The sequence below is a fragment of the Cynara cardunculus genome (assembly GCF_001531365.2).
Source record: "Cynara cardunculus var. scolymus isolate 2C chromosome LG 5, CcrdV1, whole genome shotgun sequence".
In the NCBI taxonomy this organism is placed as follows: Eukaryota; Viridiplantae; Streptophyta; class Magnoliopsida; order Asterales; family Asteraceae; genus Cynara; species Cynara cardunculus.
The window spans coordinates 7,630,934-7,651,499 of NC_037532.1; the positions used below are offsets into that span (position 1 = coordinate 7,630,934).

The following is a 20,566-nucleotide window of genomic DNA, read 5'->3' on the forward strand; positions in this document are numbered from 1 at the left end:
AGAGAGAGAGAGAGAGACGTTCAAATGAAAACCATTCATTTCTTAGAAACCGTGTAAACTAATTTCGACCAATAGGAAAATTTTATTTTTTTCTAATTAAATTTAATTATTAAGGGTATATTGGTCATTGGCATTATTATCTATTAAATATGGAAGTTATTAATAAATTTTAATTAAGGTAACATAATAAAGGATTTTTTATAAAGGGTAACATTTAAATATTTAATTAAATTATAATATTAAAAATTGGATTTTGTTATATTGTGTCTCGGTTTATTATTGCCAAGATTCATGAAAATCGTAAGTTATTAGATCTATAAATCCATGAAATCAGTAATAGAATAAAGAAAAATATTCATGAAACCGATTTCATATATGGTGAAATTGGTGCATGGAATAAGTGAAAATAAATATGAAATTGGTGCATGATGAAACCGGTTTCATACATGGTGAAATTGGTGGATGGAGTAAGTGAAAATGATTATGAAATGGGTGCATGATGAAATGGGTGCATGATGAATAGGGTGCATGATGATATGGGTGTGTGAAGGAAGTGAAACCATTTCATAATCGGAAGAAATTGGCTGATGAAATGGGTGCATGAAGAAAGTGAAACCATTTCATAATTGATAAGAAAATGTTGTGTAATTAGCGAATAGTGAAACCATTTCATTATTACAATGAAACGGATCTATCTACCAATAACAATGAAACCATTTTATAATTAGATTGAAACAAATCCATCTACCGAAAACTTGAAAATGACAAATGTCTCATCTAACATTACGTTGATTTGTGAATTGATGAAACCGTGAAATCATTTCGTTCATGAAATGTTGTAGTAATTTTTTTTTATTCAAAAGGTTTCATTATGTTAAATTGATTATAGTGTGTTTTATTTTTATTGTTGATCTATTTTAATGATGGATGTTATTTTTTTATAATATTTGAACATAAAATTAATATATTATTTTACAAATGATTTTGTTTCATTAATGTTACGATATACATGATATGGTTGTCATTAATATTATCACTATCAAAGTTACCATTTTGCCCTTTTTAGGATTATAAAATAAATTTTTATTTTATATTTTTTCTTAATTTTCTAATATAACCTAAACTAACCATTAATCAAGAAAATGGATGGATAAGATTGGTTTACATGGTTTACACAAATGAGGACAGTTTTCATTTGATCGCTCATATATATATATATATATACCTTCAACTACTTTTCTTATCTTACATATATATGTTCACATTTATTTTTTACATATATACAAATAAGTTATATAGAGATAGACAAGATATTGAGAATATATTTATATAAAGCGGATACGTGATAGTGTAATTGTCTAATGTACATATTAACAACCTAACAATCATATTAAATACAAGAAATATAAAGATATTGGGTTCATCAGGTTGGATTATGTTCAAAATAACCGAAACCCAAGTTCAATCCAATAATTACAATTCAAAGATTTTACAACTCGTTTAAACATCAGATTAAATTGTTTCATGTGAGATTGAACTTTGGATGCTCTTATAAATTCATATGGTTTGCATGGAGGTGCAATGACAAAAGGTCCTTTCATTTCCCTTTTAAACATGTCCTGTTTTTTGAAGGGTTTGTTGGATTTTTGCAATAAATTGTTGGGACATGGAGTATGCTTCCAATGAAGCATTCACTCTTTGGATATAAAACGGACCAACATACTTGAAGTGACATGCCCATCACCGACTTTGACACTTTCCATCACTAATTACATAACAATAATATTATCACAATTTTATATCAAATTCAGATCAAATCATGTACTGATAATATAAAAAGTAACTTTTGATAAAAAACTAAAAATAAAAATGTATTTAATAATATATAAAAATGCATTTAACATTCACAATATGTAGTGTTTTCACAATCTAATTACATAACAATAATATTATCATAATTTTATATTAAATTCAGATCAAATCATGTACTGATAATATAAAAAGTAACTTCTGATAAAAAAATTAAAAATAAAAATATATTTAGCAATATATAAAAATGCATTTAACGTTCACAATATGTAGTTTTTTTATATTTTATTTCGTTTGTATTTGTTTCAAGATGTGAAATGTTTTTGTTTAACAAGTAATTAGAACGAGAAATCTGAATGACACAAAACCCTTGATACACACTCACCCGCTCCTCAGAACACACGATTTACCTCCCTCATGATGACGTAGAACAGTTTTTTAGCAACGTTACTAAATACAGAAACATGAAAAACACAGAATCAATAATACGCACCCACCCGCCCCTAAAACATGCAATTTAACTCACTCACAATGATCGTAATAACCAGTAAAAATTGGTTTTTTAACAAAGTAACTAAGAACAGAAGTCCGAAAAACCAAAAAACACCAATACAATAGCGATGACGAGAATGATTCTTAAGAACTATGAGGAATTCAAACGATATATAGGTCGCCGTAAAAGCTAACTTATATGATACCAAAACTGTAAAACAAGAAAGCATATCATATGATATCATAACTGTAGGATATGATGACAGTATTCCCATTGTTTCGTACCCTTTTAGTTTTTGTATCCTCTTTATGTGATGCACAGCTAAATTTCGACACAAGATTACAAGGAAGAAGTGCCATTATCATCTAACGGAAACATCTTTTCCAGCATGCCATTGGAAAGGATCTTGTTTGGATCCAACTCCATCCGTGCTTTGTTGAATGCATCTATCGGAAATCGCTTTCTTAACCTTGCCTGCAGTGCTGCAAGTTCGGCTTTGTCTTTTGGAACCTGAAAAAACAATATATATATATACACACACACTGTATCAAGAAATGTGTGTTTTAAATACTACTTTCAAACTGGATGGTTAAGAACCTAGTATACCCCCACTTGAAAGGGTCTCAAGATGGGATATAAGCAGACATGTCATCTACCCCAAAGGGTCAAGCGGTTGTTTGTTGGAAGATCAAAGTGTGAGTGAAAAAGGAAGGTTCCAAGAACCTTCCCACTAGAACTAAAGAAAACCAACCTTCATTACCGGTGGAAAGTAATGACATTTGCTTTCAAAAATCCTTACCATTGCCTTTGAAAGACAGATGGAGCATTTTTTAACCCAAATGTAAATCGTACGAACATTAAACCTTGTTTATTGTGCATGATGATTGTTTTTCGCAATCTTCCAACACATAAGAGGGTGCAAACTCGAGCAATGTGAACGTAGAGCCACATGTTTCGATTAGGTCTCCTCCATTTTGGAGGATTGATCGATTGACCTCAGAATCCGTCCAATTACACAATGACTCACGTAAGCACTTATGTAAATTATGAAATGCTTCTGATATCACAAACTTATGTCCATATCAAAAGATTTCACAAATTACAAAAGTGTGTACATTTATCATTATGTAATTGGACACTGGACCTGGTCGATCGATCAATTCCGAAATGGAGGAGACCTAATCAAAACATGTGGCTCTAGGTTCATTATGCATAATGTCGATGCGGTGCATCATGAAAGTAGCAACAATCTGAGTCTCATATGGAGGTCCTTCATACTCCAGAACCACAAGGGTATGTCTTATATCGAGTCTCACAGCTTTACAATCTACTACAGATTCATTTTTAGCATATAAGCTTGGATAATGGACTTGTTAAAATTAAGTGAGATGCAAGTTCTTTGACCAACCAAATTTATCAAATCTGGTTAAGATTACTTGGTCACTAACAGAGCAATATGTACCTTTGATTGTGTTTACACAATACTCAGCCAAATGCTAAAACACATTCACATTGACTTCCTAAAATATCAGTACTTCGCACATGGTAATCGATTGAATTACCATCTGGTCGCACATGATTTATTAGTTAGCAAGACAAATTAGTTCAAGTCTCCTCAGGGCTACTAGGAATTAATATCCATCAGGGCTTCATGGGATTAGTCAGTCGAGTTGCACGCAAGCTGACCCGGACATCCACGTTAAAAAGATGTTCGGACAATAGCATATATTTCATGTTTTTGAAGCAAAGCTCCTACGTTGCTTTCAGTCCAATTTAATATAGCTTAATCCTTTTGACCAGTATTTCATTTCATATATGTACTACTGAAGGAATATCTGGCATGTGAAACATACCTCAATCTTAGCCCAATGTTCGTAAGCAGAATATTGATCCCAAAGGCGTGATTGAGTCAGGTGCCTATAGTGGAAGAATTCTTCTGTTATTTGTTTCCTCTGGCGAGCATCTGTTGTAGGAAGATACAAGATTATACCCACCTGCCACGTTGAAAACAAGAATGACACGTAAGATAACACACAAGAGTTAGAGGGAAACAAGCCAATTGCACAAAAGATACGATGACTCGATAAGCATAAATAATGTGTCGTTTTGAGTTCAGACAATCAACTGTTAAGAGTCTAACTGCTGGCTAGCTTGTAGTTGAGAAAAGTGGTTTTACTAAATACCCCTTGACCACATGTTTATCACAATTCACCAAATTTAATTTGAGAACCTTAAAGCTGGCATGTTGTAATGTTTGCACTCGTTAATTGTGCAATCTTAGCCCCATAAACTTTTCCTAAATGCTAAGTGGAATGGTTTCATGGGTATATCTGAGAATCATGTATGTCGAAACCTATTTGGCATGCTAAGATATGTAAAGCAACATATAGCCCAATATTATCCACTTACCCATGAGAATATATCGTCATTTGATGAGCTTGAAGCTGGACTCATCAAACTTCTGCTAGAAGCAGTCCATCTCTGTTCTATAGGTGCAGGTGCAGGTATCTCTTCTTTCTCTATCAGCTCCATAACGTCCTCTATGTATTTGAGGTCCTTCATATTTGGTTTTGATAAAGTTCCAGCTGGAAAGCATGTCTCTGAGACCCACTGTTGGCCACCACAATCGAACCCCAAAATTTCATCACTCCAGCCTACCCTGTATCCTTCCGATCTCTTCCAAAACTCAGCCTCAGCTTGATTGATCTTTCGAACATGGTCCTTGTTAAGAGGATCAAGGGATAGTAATTTATCTCTTAGCTCAGTAAAGGTAAGGCTGGAAATTTCTGGTTCATTTTCGTCCGTAGATGAAGTTGCCATTGGTTGGCCTCTGCAAATAAAAAAGAATTAACGAACCAGATAAAATCAAAAGGATACTAAATACAAGGCATAAGCTGATCATAACACTCTGCTTTGTCCAAAGTCGAATATTAATTCTCCCTTTTGAAAAAGAGTCCATTTTTCTTTAACTGAATCCTACTGAAAAATAAATGGGGAAAAATATTGATTTTCCTAAATGAACCTCCATTCATTTCTTAAAGATAGGATAAAGTTTGTCTGCAAAAAATTGTCTTTAAATTCATTCAAAATTTTAAAGTGAGCATGATTTTGGGGACAGGAGTATACGGAAGCACTTAAGATAGCCGAGAGAAGTGAACCTAACAGACTTGTTTTACAAGCATAATGGAGGCTAATATGAAATTGAAAACTTGCCTCTCCTGGTAACACTCTGTCAGTAAACTTGGACTTGCACCTGAAACTATACAAAACAATAAAACTCACCTGTACCTCTCTCTTGATTCTTGATATAGATCACGAACAGGCTGTAAAGCTTCATCCGGACTATACTTGGGCTTATATTTGGGTGGGCCTCTCCATTTAGAAACAGGGTTACATGTCACAACTACAACAGTGTCGGTATACGGTATATAAAGGTACTTTACATGCTTGTTGTCGTTAAGAAGCTTTCTGCAACCCAAAAGAACAAATGTAATGAGAAGAAAGAATAAAAGGTCAGAGAGTGTAGGATAGATGACTTTATCCCACGTAATGAAGAAACCAGAATTGATCATAATTGTTCTTTAATGTATAGACAGACTAATATAATGTGCACCTTGCCTCAAGAAGGTGCATTAAAGGTCTTGCACTTGGTTCCTTGAGGCTTAAATCGGAAGTCTCAAACACACACATATTATGTAGACATAAATGATACAGAGATGGTTTCATCTTGTAGTTGACTGTAAGTCCTTTTGGGTTAAACCAAGAGCAACAAAACCTCATCATCTATCTAAAGATTACCATGGGACAAAGATGGCAAAATAAATAAATCATCACTGAAATTTAATTTTTAACTTGCATACATCAACCATATAATTACATTCTCCCCGTGCACTTGAGGTGTGAGCTCACAAACCTAAGTGGCCTGTAGTTGTGGCATGTGCTTGGGTGCTAACTGAACTCCCTCAATCCTGACTTCAATTTGTTTATTTCATTGAAAATTGGATGGAGAACACCTAATTATGTGATTGATATATTTCATTCATCATTCATAAGGTATTTAAGTGATAAAAATCATGAAAAAAGTGAGAGAGATTTGTAAGACAACATCACATGCTTCAGTCTGGTACACCGTGCATCCCATCAATATAGACAAGAAAGAGGGATGGGAACATAAAATCTAATGTGGACTTTGGGCGTTAAAAACATACATTACAGATTAATAAGAAGTCTTTTAGTGGACATAAGGGAGAAATCATTGGTGGAAATAAGGTAATTATCTCCATATATTCATGTTATATTAAATGATCCACTAAAGCAAAATGATCAACACTTCATTTGATCCTCATACATCATGCCTTCAATCTCTTAAAAGGGGATACTCCATCGTTCCGATCTAGTTAATATTCGCAGAAGCAAATTTTCCAGCATTTCTCATGTCAAACATAAGACATAAAGAAAACCATCGGGCTTGTCAACTGAAATCGGATACGTACTTGTGATTTTTCTTGATTTCAGTCAAGTTAGAGACAAACGTGTGCTCTACAAGCTCTTGCCTCTCAACACACTGAAGAGTGACTTCAGCAACAACCCCCAACCCACCTAGCCCACAGCGAGCTAAGAAGAATAGTTCAGGGTCCTTGTCTTTTGAGATTTCGATCATTCCCTTTGCAGGGGTAACCAATTTCATGCTAATAACCTGCTCATCAATCGGAGGCAACTTTGCACCAGTACCATGTGCACCGACCTATGGACAGCAGCATTTAAGATACTAGTCAGCAACAAAGACAAGTTCAACGATTATAAAACTATGTCGCACCAAATTAAAAACTTACCGAACACCACACTTTAAGTACACCAACATGTTCATGGCATCTTCCCTAACCAACTACATATCAAGTTGCAGAACACTTCAAATTCAAGATATCAACTATGTGATCAAAGAATCCTTGACCCTGAGCCTCATCATTTTAATGGCGCTCTCTCAATGGCCAACCCAACATGCTTTTATCAACAATGAAGCTATTATCAAGCAATGGTTATCCACCTACCATATCTTGCTATGAAAAGATTTTGGGTGATTCTAATTACTATTAAAGATACACACTGCTGCAGTGGGAGGTCTAAGAACTCTCATATCCTTTTTCTTGTTTCCAATAAACAGTGCACATGCAACATATGTGGGTGGCTCCAGTAGTTTTGGTGAACTATCTGGCTTGATATATGTTGCAAATATTGCCAGCCTTGCAAAAACGTGGTCTGTCTCGATTGTCAGCCCACTTTTTGCCACAAAGATACAAAAGGGAGACAAAATCACCTTTTCAGCAACAAAAAAGAAAAATGTGGTTGGACCCCAAAGTATTTTTTGTATTTATTAAAATCTTATTGGCTGAATTTTAGTGCTCAACTCCAATCTACATATGCCTTGTAATCATAACTTCTGTTTTATTTGAAAGGCTAATTTTGTCTAAAATTTTATTTATTACAGTGCTATACAAATAGAGGGTCATGCATTGTTATAAAATTCGTTTGAATGATATGGAAATTAAGAATGAGCAGTCTCTACTTTCCTGAAACCTTATCTTCCTTTTATTGATCTTTGATCTTGGTGATGTTAAGCGTTCCCTTTCCTCTTAATCTTCATGAATTCAACTTCCTTTTAGAGATTAGAGTTGTTGGTTCTTTAACCTTAAGTCCTTATTTAACTTTGTGTTTTCCTATCCCAGATCTTCAATTCTTTCATGTCTGTCAAGCAACAATTTCCTCTCCACTGATCACGTCTTTCGCATCAAATTTTGATAACGCAGCCGAAACTATAACTTTTTCTTCTTCTTTCTAAACCAGCGACAATGAATCCCTAGCCAAAACTATAACTTTTGGGTTGAGTAGGTCGGGTTGAAGATATTTGAACAACCCAACCCAATTTTTAAGTTTCAAAAAAATCTCAACCCAAGCCAGCCCAAAACCGTGTGGGTTGGGTTGGTCAGGTTGAAATTTTGGTACATTATTTTTACAATCAAAATGAGAACATACAAATAAGGCTAACAATTACATAAGAGATATTTGCACGAGGCATTCTATTAAGGCTAACAATTACACAAGAGATATTTGCATGAGGCTTTCTATTAAGGATAACAATTACATAGGTAGCTATTTACTCCATTTCCTATGTGGTTATAGTATATAGGTATGGTTACTCAGTCTGCCAGAACATACCGCAATAAATTCATCGTTCAAAGTAGAAGAACAAGAACCAACAAGCAATTTCGTGCATTTAAAGTTACAAGTCTACAAAAGCTTGCAACAAACTCAAAGAAGAAAGTTGAAAGTTCAAGAAGATAAGAAAGTAAAATTATGTGATATGATTGAATAGAGCTAATTACATAATCGTCTAATGTGTAATGTACATATATTAATTAAGAACACAACAATCATATTCAAACCATGGTCTAGAGAGGCATCAGGGTGGGTTGGGTTTAAATGACCCTAACCCAATTCCAACCCAATACCTACGGTTTGAAGATTTTACAACTCGATAAGGTATCAAGTGGCTTCAGGTTGGGTTGGTCGGGTTTTTGTGCACCCCTAGTCTACTTCAAAGACATACTTGTGTCCTCAAAATCTGAGGAAGGACATTTGGATCATTTAAGGAAGGTGTTTGATCTTTTAAGGAAACATAAAGTCTAGCAAATTGGAGAAATGTGATGTCATGTAATATGGTGTTTCTTGGCTATGTGGTGTCTAAGTAAGGAATCTCTATTGATCCTTCCAAGATGAAGGCAATTAAATCGTAGACTACTCCTTCCATCAGAGAGGCAAAAAGTTTTCATGGTTTTGGCTTCCTATTATAGGCGATCTAATAAAATTTATCTACACTTGTTGCTACTATCATGGATTGTCTTAATGGACTTTTGAGTGGGCTAAATTTGCCTAAAAGACCTTTGAATATTTTAAATAAAGCTTAGTTCAACACCTATAACTGTTTTACCCAACATTGATGTGTGTATTGAGCTTGAATGTAATGCAAGTAATGTCAGTATTGGCATTATTTTGTACAATAAAAGAGACTAGAGGCCTACTTCAAAGGATTCAAGCTTAACTATAGCACCTATGGTGAAAAATTCTAAGCCGTAGTGGATGCTGCTATAGACCCTTGGTCCCATTAACTCAAGCAAAAGCAAGTTGTTGTATTTTCTTATCACGAGGCTCGCAAGTACATCAATCGCAAGCATAAGCCCAATCCAAGACATGCCAAGTGGGTGAAGTTCCTACAAATGTACTCCTTTTTGTATAAGCAAAAGACAGATTCCTCAAACATGGTGACAGATGCTCTTTCTTGGAAGCAATACATCTCATCCATCTTAGAAGCTAGAGTCCTTGGATTTTCTTTTACAAAAGAGCTATATGAAAGTTGACCTAGATTTTGGTCCCTATCTAAAGTGTTCTCTAAATGCATCATCTTATTCAAGATGGATTTCTCTTCAAATGAGCGAATTATGAATTCCTAAACACTCAAACCGGGGCTTATTGATTAGAGAAGCTCATGGAGGTAGATTAGCATTCCTAAAAGCTCGAGTAATGAATAGCAGCTGTGTGGACTGTGCTTTCGATGATCAGTGATTTTCTTCCTTAAGAAAGCCAGGAAACCACTAAAGTCATTTAAACTTTGCCACCTGCCAATTGGCACGCCACTAGTGATTTGGTGGCTAATCCCAAGAACAGGATTTAAACTCAGGACCTCTAGATTATATTGGACATATTCCAACCATATGAACAAGCTCAATTGGGCAAACAGTAGTTCTTTGTTATGAAAGCTAGAGTTGAAGACATTCATCTTTGGACCAACTAAAGAGTCTGATGACAAGAATATACCCTGATACCGCTTCATTAAGATACGAAAGTTCAAAGGGTGAACTAAAAGGAAAAAGACTTTTGAAACTGAGATGATGAACAAGGCTCCTGCAGAAACCCTAGGATCTCTGAAGAACCCTCAAAGATGATTTAGCACGCTCAAAATAGATAATTGAAGAGAACTCTCAATCCATCAGCATGATTCATTATTCAATCATCCAAAAATAATGAGACAATGGAGATGGAAGAAGTACTCAAAAAACAAGAAAAGCACTAAAGACTAAAATCAGCATGATATGCATTTTGTATAACCCGTAAAGGAGTATGCAAGTAGGCAGAGAGATAGCCAATGAACAACATGATATGCATCACCAGAGGAACATGGCAAGTAAGGTTCGATCTAATTAGTTTAAGAATTCAAGATTTAGATACATTAGAGGTCAAAAAAAGTCATCTTTTGCATCAAAAATGGATGTGATTTTGCTTTTATTCGGAAGACTAAAAAAATGACATCATCAGTTGTAGCACCGTAATTGTTCTATAAAGTTAACAAATTTATGTCAATTTTAAAATCTGAAATGGCATCCATACCTGAACAATGCCTCCAATCTGCTGTTCTCTGATAGATGCAAAGTTTTGCAAAGTAATGCCATAATCCTTGATAGCATCAACAAGCTGCTGGACCCGAATTCCCGCCTGCACTCGAACCGTTTTCTTCTCTTTATCCACCTCCAAAACTTTATCCAACAAAGCCAGATTCACCATCCCAGCACGGGCCAACCCGATCCCATTCGGGGATAACCCTGACCCAACAGGTCGAATCTTCTGCTTCTTCTCATTGGCATCTTTCACAATGGTCTCCAATTCCTCTAAAGTTTCGGGTTGGAGAAAGACCCGGGTCTGTACTTCATGAGTCCCGCTCCAATTAACGACCGTGTGAAGGTCGTCGGGAAGAGGGGCGTACCGGAAGAGTTGGGCCTTCTTGTGTTTTGCATTTTCAGGGAAAGGGAAGGAGTAGTAAGTAGCGACGGCACAGCTGAGGAGGAGCGCGGAGTATCCAAGGTATTTTCGAAGCTCAGAGGAAGTAGCTGAAGCGGCGGAGAGCGGTGGCTGGTTTGGCGGTGGTGATGATGAAGAGAATTGACGTATGAGGTTTAATGGAAGGGTTTTACTGGTGGATGAAGATAAGGGTTCGAGGCTATGATTGAAATGTGGGTTTTTGTGGTGGGTGACGAAGGATTGGAGGGATCGCTTTAGTTTGAGAGATCTGAACATCTGTATTGATTTTTCCGGCGACTTATTCACTTCTGATGCAGCAGTGTCACTACACGACTCCTATGTGAACGGAGAGCTTATCGTGGTCGCCTGATATGATTCAAATTTGTACCATTGGCCCCTTAAGTTTTCATTGCCAATCATTTACCCCTTAACCTAACAAGCAATGAGCGTGTTTGTCTAGTACTTTTAATATACTTCTCTCATTCCAAAGAGTGCGAGGTCGTTTACCAAACACTTAGCCGAAAAGTGTTTACCGGTAAAATTTAACACTTATCATTTACTTATCGGGTAAGATTTTAGTCCATCAAAATAGCATCTTATACCGCAATTTACCCGGTAAGTGCTTACCATGGTAAGGGTGTCGTTTTCACTTACCAGGCAAGACCTTGGTACTTGTCTCGCTCTTACCGGGTAAGATTCTTGGTCCTTACCATATTCATCCGGTAAGTTAATATGACTTGGCAAGCACTTACTCAAGTAAGCGTTTGATAAACGGCCCTTTAGTTGTTGAAGATAACTGTTATGAAAATTTCATTTTCAAAATAAATTATGTTGAAAAGAAATATAGAAAGAAAAAAAAAAGTTATGAGGTATTTGTTTACAAGAAAATATCCAAATCATGTAAAATCTTTTGCTTCGTTTTTGTTCTTTTTCTCAAAAAGATGACCAGAACGTCGTTTGGATTCGAATCCTATTAAGAGGTTCATTAGAGAACATAAATTGTTGTCGAAGCAAAAAGATTTTGACATCAATTTCCTTTTGTAGTTATTTTAATTTGGGTACGCTTTGTTTTATGTTGTTCGAGATGATTGATTGATCTTATCAGCAACTCATTTTAGCGGGTTGATTATTTGGCCTTTTACTCAATATTGACTCAATATTTTAATATAATTCATGTTCCCATATTGCCAAATTTTGTTGGTGATTTCAGTATCATTAAACATTTCAATGTAGTTGTGAATTAAATGAGATCGATTTTGGTTTATTGATATAAGTATCATATGAGTTAGGAGGTGGCAGTGCATACCTGTAGAAGCTATCGTGGACCTAAGATCATCATAAAGAGACGGTCAAAGCCAAAGGGTCACGACCTTGGCGAGGTTCCAGGGGCCCTTGGGTTGTATCCACTAAGTGATATTCAAAAGACGTGCATCCTCCGAAACTTTTATTCAGAAAGGTGTACGGCCTTCTGAACTTCACTTCAAAACATGGTACTTAGATTTAGAAGGCAATCCAACTTTTGAATTTTGGTGTAATAAACTTTGTTGATCACATCCACTAAATTTATTTGATAATTGTTGTTATATTCAAATAACTATTTAACCATCCCAAATAAGTTGTTGAGTAACTGCCTATTTAGGGGGATTTTCGATCTCTTTATGACATAGGAAAACATAACATTATATGCGTGTTTTTTGCTCTCGATTTTGCCTTCAGGCCCAGAAGGTATGGTTGGATCATCCCCTAGTAAATTCAGAAATAACCATAAACTAAAACATGATCGAAAAATATTATTTATAAACATACATTCATTTATGATCCATTTACTATTCAAATTCTTTTCGTCAGTATCTGATACCTGAACTTGATTTCCAAGATTTGTAAGAGTCATGTTTATTGATTTCTAAGATTTAAATTTATTCAAAGATATTTCATTTAATATTTTTTTTTATTAACCTCAATATCTAACCCGCTATGCAAGCCGACTAATCTCTAGATGACTACCAGCTTTTGTAAACTAATTAACAAAAAAATCATATCCACAACGTAGTTTTTGCAATTAAATGTACAATAAAATGAAAAATGGTGTATCATGGGACATCCACAAGTTATATTTCTTTCTGTCGCCGGGGGCTTACCACATGATTTATTTCTTTATCCATCTCCCAAAAAGACGATTTCTTTCGCCACCTATCTTCCATCCTCATCGTCATCACTCATCGTCATCGGTAAGTCTTTCCCTCTTTCTTTTTTTCTTTCAATTCGTCGCCTCGTAGATATGATTCATTTAACACTTCGCAACAAACCCATCTCATCTATCTTCAATTATCTCCCTTTCTAGCCAGATAGCAGGTTTCTTGAATCAATTTCTAGTAAAAGTTCATAACTTAGTTTGTAGAATTTGAGGGTTTTCTGGGTTCTGGATATGCTCGAATAATTTCTGGGGTTTCAGTTGGAAAAAACTTCAAAATCAACTGTAATTTCATCTGGGTGTCAATGGATACTTTGTTAAGAACTCATAATTCGTTTGAATTTCTGCACCCTGTTAATAGATTTGCAGGAAATTTAAGCTCTTTGAGTTTATCTAAGTGTCAAATTCAGGATCTTGGATGTGGCCCTAAGAAATCCCATGTGAAATTGGGTCATAGAGGTGGTATTAAGGCCAGAAGTAGTGCTCTTTTAGAGCTTGTTCCAGAAACCAAGAAAGAAAATCTTGATTTAGAGCTTCCTATGTATGATCCCTCAAAGGGTCTAGTGGTGGATCTGGTGGTTGTTGGTGGCGGGCCGTCGGGACTTTCGGTTGCCCAACAAGTTTCCGAGGCCGGGCTCAGCGTTTGCTCCATTGACCCGTCTCCTAAACTGATTTGGCCCAATAATTACGGTGTTTGGGTGGATGAATTCGAAGCTATGGATTTGCTAGATTGCATTGATACCACTTGGTCTAGTGCGGTTGTTTACATCGATGAAGGCTCTTCCAAGAATCTTGGAAGGCCTTATGGAAGGGTTAATAGGAAACAGCTTAAATCGAAGATGTTACAGAAGTGTATATCGAATGGCGTTAAGTTCCATCAAGCGAAAGTAATCAAAGTGATTCATGAAGAACTCAAATCATTCTTGATTTGCAACGATGGTGTCACGATTCAAGCAACACTCGTTCTTGATGCAACTGGTTTTTCTCGATCTTTAGTTCAGTATGATAAGCCTTACAATCCCGGTTACCAAGTGGCTTATGGAATTCTAGCAGAAGTCGAGGAACACCCTTTTGATGTCGATAAAATGCTCTTCATGGATTGGAGAGATTCACATCTCAATAACAATCTTGAAATCAAAGAAAGAAACTCAAAGATCCCGACCTTTCTTTACGCGATGCCCTTTTCGTCCAATCGGATCTTTCTTGAAGAAACTTCCCTTGTGGCTCGTCCCGGATTAAAAATGGAAGATATTCAAGAAAGAATGGTTTGTAGATTAAAGCATTTGGGTATAAAAGTGAAAAGCATAGAAGAAGATGAACGTTGTGTTATCCCGATGGGCGGCCCTCTTCCAGTTCTGCCACAAAGAGTTCTTGGAATAGGCGGCACCGCTGGGATGGTGCACCCTTCCACCGGATATATGGTGGCTAGAACCTTGGCGGCTGCCCCAATTGTGGCTAAATCCATAATTCAGTATCTTGGTTCTGAAAAAGGGCTCACCGGAACCAATTTATCAGCACAAATTTGGAAAGATTTGTGGCCGATTGAGAGAAGAAGACAACGCGAGTTCTTCTGTTTCGGTATGGATGTCTTGCTTAAGCTCGATTTGGAAGGAACCCGAAGGTTTTTTGATGCGTTTTTTGATCTAGAACCGCATTACTGGCATGGGTTTTTGTCATCACGATTGTTTCTACCCGAACTATTCACTTTCGGGCTTTCTCTTTTCTCTCATGCCTCTAATACTTGCAGGATTGAAATCATGGCAAAAGGAACTCTGCCATTGGCAACCATGATAAACAATTTAGCCCAAGATAAAGAATAGATATCAAGATTCGCAGTTTCATATGTGTAAGCTTTCGTTCTTCAGGATATGGGTTTATAATTGTTTTATGTTTCAGTTCATTTTCAATCTGTCTCTATATTTGTTGGAAACCATCTTTTTTTATACAGTTTATATAGAATTGTTGTTTTTGCCACACCAGTTTGGAGAGTTATTTTGAATCAAAAACTTGTATCATTCCTGGATTATGATTCAGAATCTTTCAAATTGAGCATATAGCTTGAGTTGATGTCTATTCTACAGCTGAATGGAAGTAAAATAAGAGTAAGGGGCTGTCTTACTTAATGGCTTGTAACTTGTTAGTATATGGGTTAATCAGTCAGTCCTATATGGGTGTTTGTTTGTGGCTTCTTCGTTAAGATGATGGCTTAATCTGTCAGCCACATGGGGTGGGTGAGCTTAATCCATCAAGCCATTATCAATAGAAAGACGGTTCCTCATATCCACAAACTCCGTTGGCAGGAGTGCCTTGATGAGTATATCGACTAATTGATTGTTGGTCTTGCATACTTCTTAATCCATATGCACAAGGAATCATCTTAACCAGATGGGTTGGCAAGCAACAGATGTAGCTGCTATGTATTCAGCCACAGTGGATGATACAGCTGCTTGTTTCTTCGAGCTCCGAGTGATGGCTCCAGATCCCAACATAAAAATGCTTCCACTGGTACTTCTTCTATCATCATGTGAACCTACCCAATTCCCATCTGTATTTCCAGTTAAGATGAACTGCTTATTTTTCTTATACCAAATCCCCATATCTTTAGTACCATCTGCATATCTATACACCCTTTTTGCTGCTCCAAAGTGCTGTTTGTTGGACTGTGCATGAATCTTGAGAGAAGACCAACATCAAACAACAGATCTGGTCTTGTATCAGTAAGATAAATGAGTTTACCTTCTTGGCTTTTGTACTTCCCTGCTTCTGCCATTCCAGTGCCATCTTCATCTGTTAACTTTTTATTCACATTCATTGGAGTTGATGTAGACATGCAGCTCAACATGCCAAATTGCTTTAAGATACCACTAGCATATATTAGTTGACACAAGAATATGCCATTTGTGGATTGTTGTACTTCTAACCCAAACACATATACTCCACATAGTATGTATAGTGGATCATAATTTTCTTATCGAGTCCAATACATACTTACATACAAACACGTAATCCGATGTCATTGCTATTATTGTTCTTTAAAAAATTATAAAAGAAGTCTTATTTGGCTTTAACGGGTCTTAGTTGAGCCCCAATACACACCACGTACTTATATGTAGTACATGTTTTCTTACAAACAGGTAGTAGATCACCAATGATCATAAAAGGATCTACTGGACTTTAATAGATGTATTGGACTTTATTTAGATCAATTGAGCTTTTTTTGGTTCTATTGGTGTTAATAGATCTATTGAGCTTTTTCTGGTCTTATTGGACGTTAATGGATCCATTGGATTATATTTGGTCGTATTGGACTTTAATGGATGTTAGTTGCGTTGGGTTTTAATGGTTCTTATTAGGATTTTAATGGATCGATTAGGCTTTATTTGGCCTTATTAGGATTTATTGGATCTATTACGCTTTATTTTGTCGTTTTGGGATTTGATGGATGTTAAGTTGAGCTTTAACGGCTCTTATTGGGCTTTAAAAGTTGTTAGTTGGGCTTCAAAGGTTTATTGGTTTTAATGGATGTATTGGACTTTATTTGGTCTTATTAGACTTTAATGAATCTATTCGTATTAGCTTTAATGGATGTTAGTTAGACTTTAATGGTTCTGTTGGGTTTTAATGGATCTATTGAGTTTTATTTGATCTTATTGGGCTTTAATGGATTTATTGGGTTTTATTTGCTCGTATTGGGCTCTAATGGTTCTCTTAGGGTTTAATGGATGTATTGGGTTTTATTTGGCCGTATTGGGTTCCAATGAATGTTAGTTGACTTTATTTGACGTTATTGGGCTTTAATGGATGTTAGTGGGTTTTATTCAATCTTAACTGGGCTTTAGTCGATCTAGCTTTAATGCTAATGTTGATGCTAATGCTCATGGTTTCAAATGAAATGAAAATTTCAAAAATTTCATGAAAACCGGCTGTTTCTTAAAAATATTTAAAAATAATAATTTTAAAGATTTACTCACAATTATTTCCGCTGGAAATCTGTCGGAAATAATCCGTTTTTTTTATTATTATAATCTAAGCCCCAAACAGAAGCCGTGATTCACAAAACCGAAATCAAGTTCGGAAATTCTCTCCATGGTGTAAAACAAAACTAAAATCAGTTCCTCCTTTCTTTGCCGACGACCTCCCGCACCGCACCGGCGACCTCACCAAGTGGCGATTTTCCTTGGTATAAAACCCTTTTCTTTACTCTATGTTAATGTTTTAGCCATTATTTGGTATTAGATGTTTGTAAAGGGTAATTGCTTGAAGTTGTAACTGATTATTATTTGATTCCTTGGTGTTTTAATGTTTTATTTTTAGAATTTGTTGAGGATAGTCTTAAAATTAAAGAGCTACTTAGAAAAGTTGTGATAGCCTCGGCATGAAGCAAACGTTTCCGTACGATGTAAAAGATTTCCAATATTCGTGACTTATTGTCATGGATGAAGTTAAGGATCTTTGATCAATAAAAAACCTACAAATTTCAGTACGTTTTTCGGTACATGATTCTAACTTCATCTATAAATATAACCCAATAATCATCCATCACACCATATACACTCACATAAATCGACAATGGCGGAAGCCATTAATGACCAAACGCTAAGCATCGAAGAAGAAGCATTTGGTACAACTGATGGAAACCCACATGAAGAATGGCTTCATTCGATCTTGAAAGCTAAGTCTCCACCTTCTTGTTCAACCCAAATTCACAGAGTTCCAATGATCCTAAGAGAGCACAAGGATCACGACAAGTATTACGTGCCAAAGGTCGTCTCTCTTGGTCCATACCACCATGGCAACCCGAACCTCGAGTCGGTTCAGAACTTCAAACCTCTCTTTACAAACGAGCTCGTCTCTGGGAACCAGGAGTCGCTTCAGAGTTTGTACAACAAGCTTGAAGAAATGGTTCAGACGTTGAGAGGGTATTATGAAGAAGATGAAGATGATCGTTTCTCGGATGAAGAATTCACAAAGATGATGATGTTAGATGGTTGTTTCATTTTGTACTTCATTGAGCACATCTTTTTGAACAATGACACTTTAGGGTTGAAAGGCCACCAGATTATGTTCGTCCAACAAGATTTGTTTTTGCTGGAAAACCAAATCCCATATCCAGTTCTAACCGAAGTGATGAAGTTCGTACCAGACAAGATGTGGGATTTCAAGATCAAAAGGTTCATTGATGACAACATTTTGGCGACCGAAAGACACAGAAGAGGAGGCCAAGCAAATTACGCTAAAGCGAACAATCCAATTCCCGCCACCATTAATCATCTTCTCGAGCTTCTGCAAACTAGGGTTACACGAGAGAAATCTTTAGGCCCAAGAGCAAACGATAGGTACACTTTTCGTAATGTCAATGAGCTTATAGAAGTAGGGATTCATTTCAAACCAAGTGTAACCAGATCTCTGGCACATATCGAGTTTTCTAAACATGGGTTTTTCGCAAACCTGCAACTTCCTCCCATCACCATCGACGATGCAACAAAACCAATGTTGTTAAACTTGGTGGCCTACGAGATGTGCTCAAATGACGCAAAAGCTTCGTGGGTCACCTCTTACATATGTCTTATGGATTCCCTGATCGATCATTCTGAGGACGTTAAGGTTCTTCGAAAAGCTGGGGTTCTCGACAACCGGCTTGGGAGTGACAAAGAAGTGGCGAAACTGTTCAACGAAATCGGAACCGATCTGGTGCCCAACAATTTTGCGTATTCGGAGGCAAGATTTGCGATTCAGAAGCATTATGACAGTAAGAGGAACACATGGATCAGCCAACTGAAGCATGAGTATATGAAGAGTCCTTGGGCATTTGTAGCACTTTTCGTCGGAGTTGTGGGTCTGTTTCTTAGTGGTGTCCAAGCTTACTTCAGTGTTTGGGGTCTCCGAAGTGATTGCGACTATGTTTGCAAGGCTTTGAAGGAGAGGCATAACCTATGATATGAGTAGGGTTTCATCATCTGCTCCTTGGCATCTCTGTCAAATATCTACTTGAACAATATTTTTGGGTTATTAGTAACTTATACTTTTAAATAATAATTTGAAGAATTAGCTAGTGTTTATATTTAATTTTCAAATATGTATCCATACCAACCGACCTAATACGTGACCAAGGTCGCATATGAATTTCTTTGTTTGTTATGTGCAACTTGCCCGTGAGTTACCCTTGATTGAAATCAGGTTTTGAAATATTTAAGAACATATTTGTTCCAGAAAATTGTCTAAAAATTTAATTATTTCAAACACTAAAGTCCATTGGGTTTTTTAAATTTTTAATAAATTCAAAGTATAGAAAATTAAAATTTTTTAATTTTTAGATTTAATTATGGATTTGGTCCCTATGGTTTGTATGGTTTTATGAAATTGGTTCATCTGAGTAAAGACAATTTGTTACAAATTGGTTAATGAAGGAACTAATTTGTTACTAAACGATAACAAGTTGTAATAAATAAAGTTCAAAGACCATTTTCGTAGTAACCACCATACCACAAGGACCAAATCTGTAATTTACTAAAAAATTAATAAACTAATTATGTACTTAACGTTATTGTTTTCTTATGGTTTATTTCTAATAAAATGGTAATTAGGGTTTTGTTAAGGTTTTTATCTAATTGACATATCTATACTATCTTATAAAGCATTTTGGCTAAAACTCTTAAAAACTCTTAAACCCGTTCATCCCTAAACGATTTCATCTCTATCCAATTTCATCCCAAATCTGAATTTGTGTAACTAACTGTAGATAAATACAACCAAATACAGGATAAACATCTCATTTTAAATATAAAAAATCTAAAATATAATTAGTATAATCATTAAATTCTAACAGAATACTTAATTATTATCTTTATAAAATTTATAATATTAAACAAAAAATAAATTGTTTTATTATTAAACTTAAATTAAATTATATAAAAAAATATTCTATATTATAAATCATTTGACAAAAACTCTTAAAAACCACTTTTTATGCGTAAAGTACTGTTTATTAGTGCATATTACTTAAAACTCAAGATTACAAGTAAATTGTGCGTAAGTATAACTTATTAAAGCTTCATATCTGAATTCGTGTAACTAACTACAGATAAACACAATCAAATACAAGATAAACATCTCATTTTAAATATAAAAAATCTAAAATATAATTAAGATAATCATTGAGTTCTAACATAATACTTAATTATTATTTTTATAAAATGTTATATTATTAAACCAAAAATAAATTATTT

The 20,566-nt window shown here is 35.6% G+C and overlaps 3 protein-coding genes across 5 annotated transcripts; 2 read left to right on the top strand and 1 right to left on the bottom strand.

The window, feature by feature from the left end:
• Positions 1-2,529: 2,529 nt before the first annotated feature.
• Positions 2,530-11,474, bottom strand: LOC112512576 (L-galactono-1,4-lactone dehydrogenase, mitochondrial). Of its 2 annotated transcripts, none has more exons than XM_025118617.1 (6): positions 10,742-11,474; positions 6,796-7,046; positions 5,591-5,770; positions 4,712-5,132; positions 4,156-4,296; positions 2,530-2,812 (listed from the first exon to the last, which is right to left on the bottom strand). In XM_025118617.1, the coding sequence occupies exons 1-6, from the start codon at positions 11,423-11,425 to the stop codon at positions 2,642-2,644; spliced, it is 1,848 nt and encodes a 615-aa protein (XP_024974385.1). In that variant the 5' UTR covers positions 11,426-11,474; the 3' UTR covers positions 2,530-2,641. The 2 variants fall into 2 exon arrangements, with proteins under 2 accessions (XP_024974385.1, XP_024974384.1); XM_025118616.1 differs by having other exon boundaries at positions 5,585-5,770.
• Positions 11,475-13,301: 1,827 nt separating this feature from the next.
• On the top strand, positions 13,302-15,407 carry LOC112512462 (lycopene beta cyclase, chloroplastic/chromoplastic). 2 transcript variants are annotated; one of them, XM_025118441.1, is made up of 2 exons: positions 13,302-13,377; positions 13,751-15,407. In XM_025118441.1, exon 2 carries the CDS (start codon positions 13,880-13,882, stop codon positions 15,158-15,160), a length of 1,281 nt encoding a protein of 426 aa, XP_024974209.1. In that variant the 5' UTR covers positions 13,302-13,377; positions 13,751-13,879; the 3' UTR covers positions 15,161-15,407. The 2 variants fall into 2 exon arrangements, with proteins under 2 accessions (XP_024974209.1, XP_024974208.1); XM_025118440.1 differs by having other exon boundaries at positions 13,304-13,377; positions 13,702-15,407.
• Positions 15,408-17,909: 2,502 nt separating this feature from the next.
• Positions 17,910-19,347, top strand: LOC112512296 (UPF0481 protein At3g47200-like). Its single transcript, XM_025118174.1, has one exon. It carries the CDS (start codon positions 17,910-17,912, stop codon positions 19,275-19,277), a length of 1,368 nt encoding a protein of 455 aa, XP_024973942.1. The 3' UTR covers positions 19,278-19,347.
• Positions 19,348-20,566: the final 1,219 nt, after the last annotated feature.

Bases quoted from the DNA above. Each gene is read 5' to 3' on its own strand.
- LOC112512576 (XM_025118616.1), bottom strand. From the start codon at position 11,425: ATGTTCAGATCTCTCAAACTAAAGCGATCCCTCCAATCCTTCGTCACC. The intron at 5,771-6,795 runs GTACGTATCCGA...TTTGGGTTGCAG, and splicing joins GAAATCAAGAAAAATCACAA to AAAGCTTCTTAACGACAACA. The intron at 2,813-4,155 runs GTATGTTTCACA...TTGTTTTTTCAG, and splicing joins AACATTGGGCTAAGATTGAG to GTTCCAAAAGACAAAGCCGA.
- LOC112512462 (XM_025118441.1), top strand. From the start codon at position 13,880: ATGTATGATCCCTCAAAGGGTCTAGTGGTGGATCTGGTGGTTGTTGGT.
- LOC112512296 (XM_025118174.1), top strand. From the start codon at position 17,910: ATGGCGGAAGCCATTAATGACCAAACGCTAAGCATCGAAGAAGAAGCA.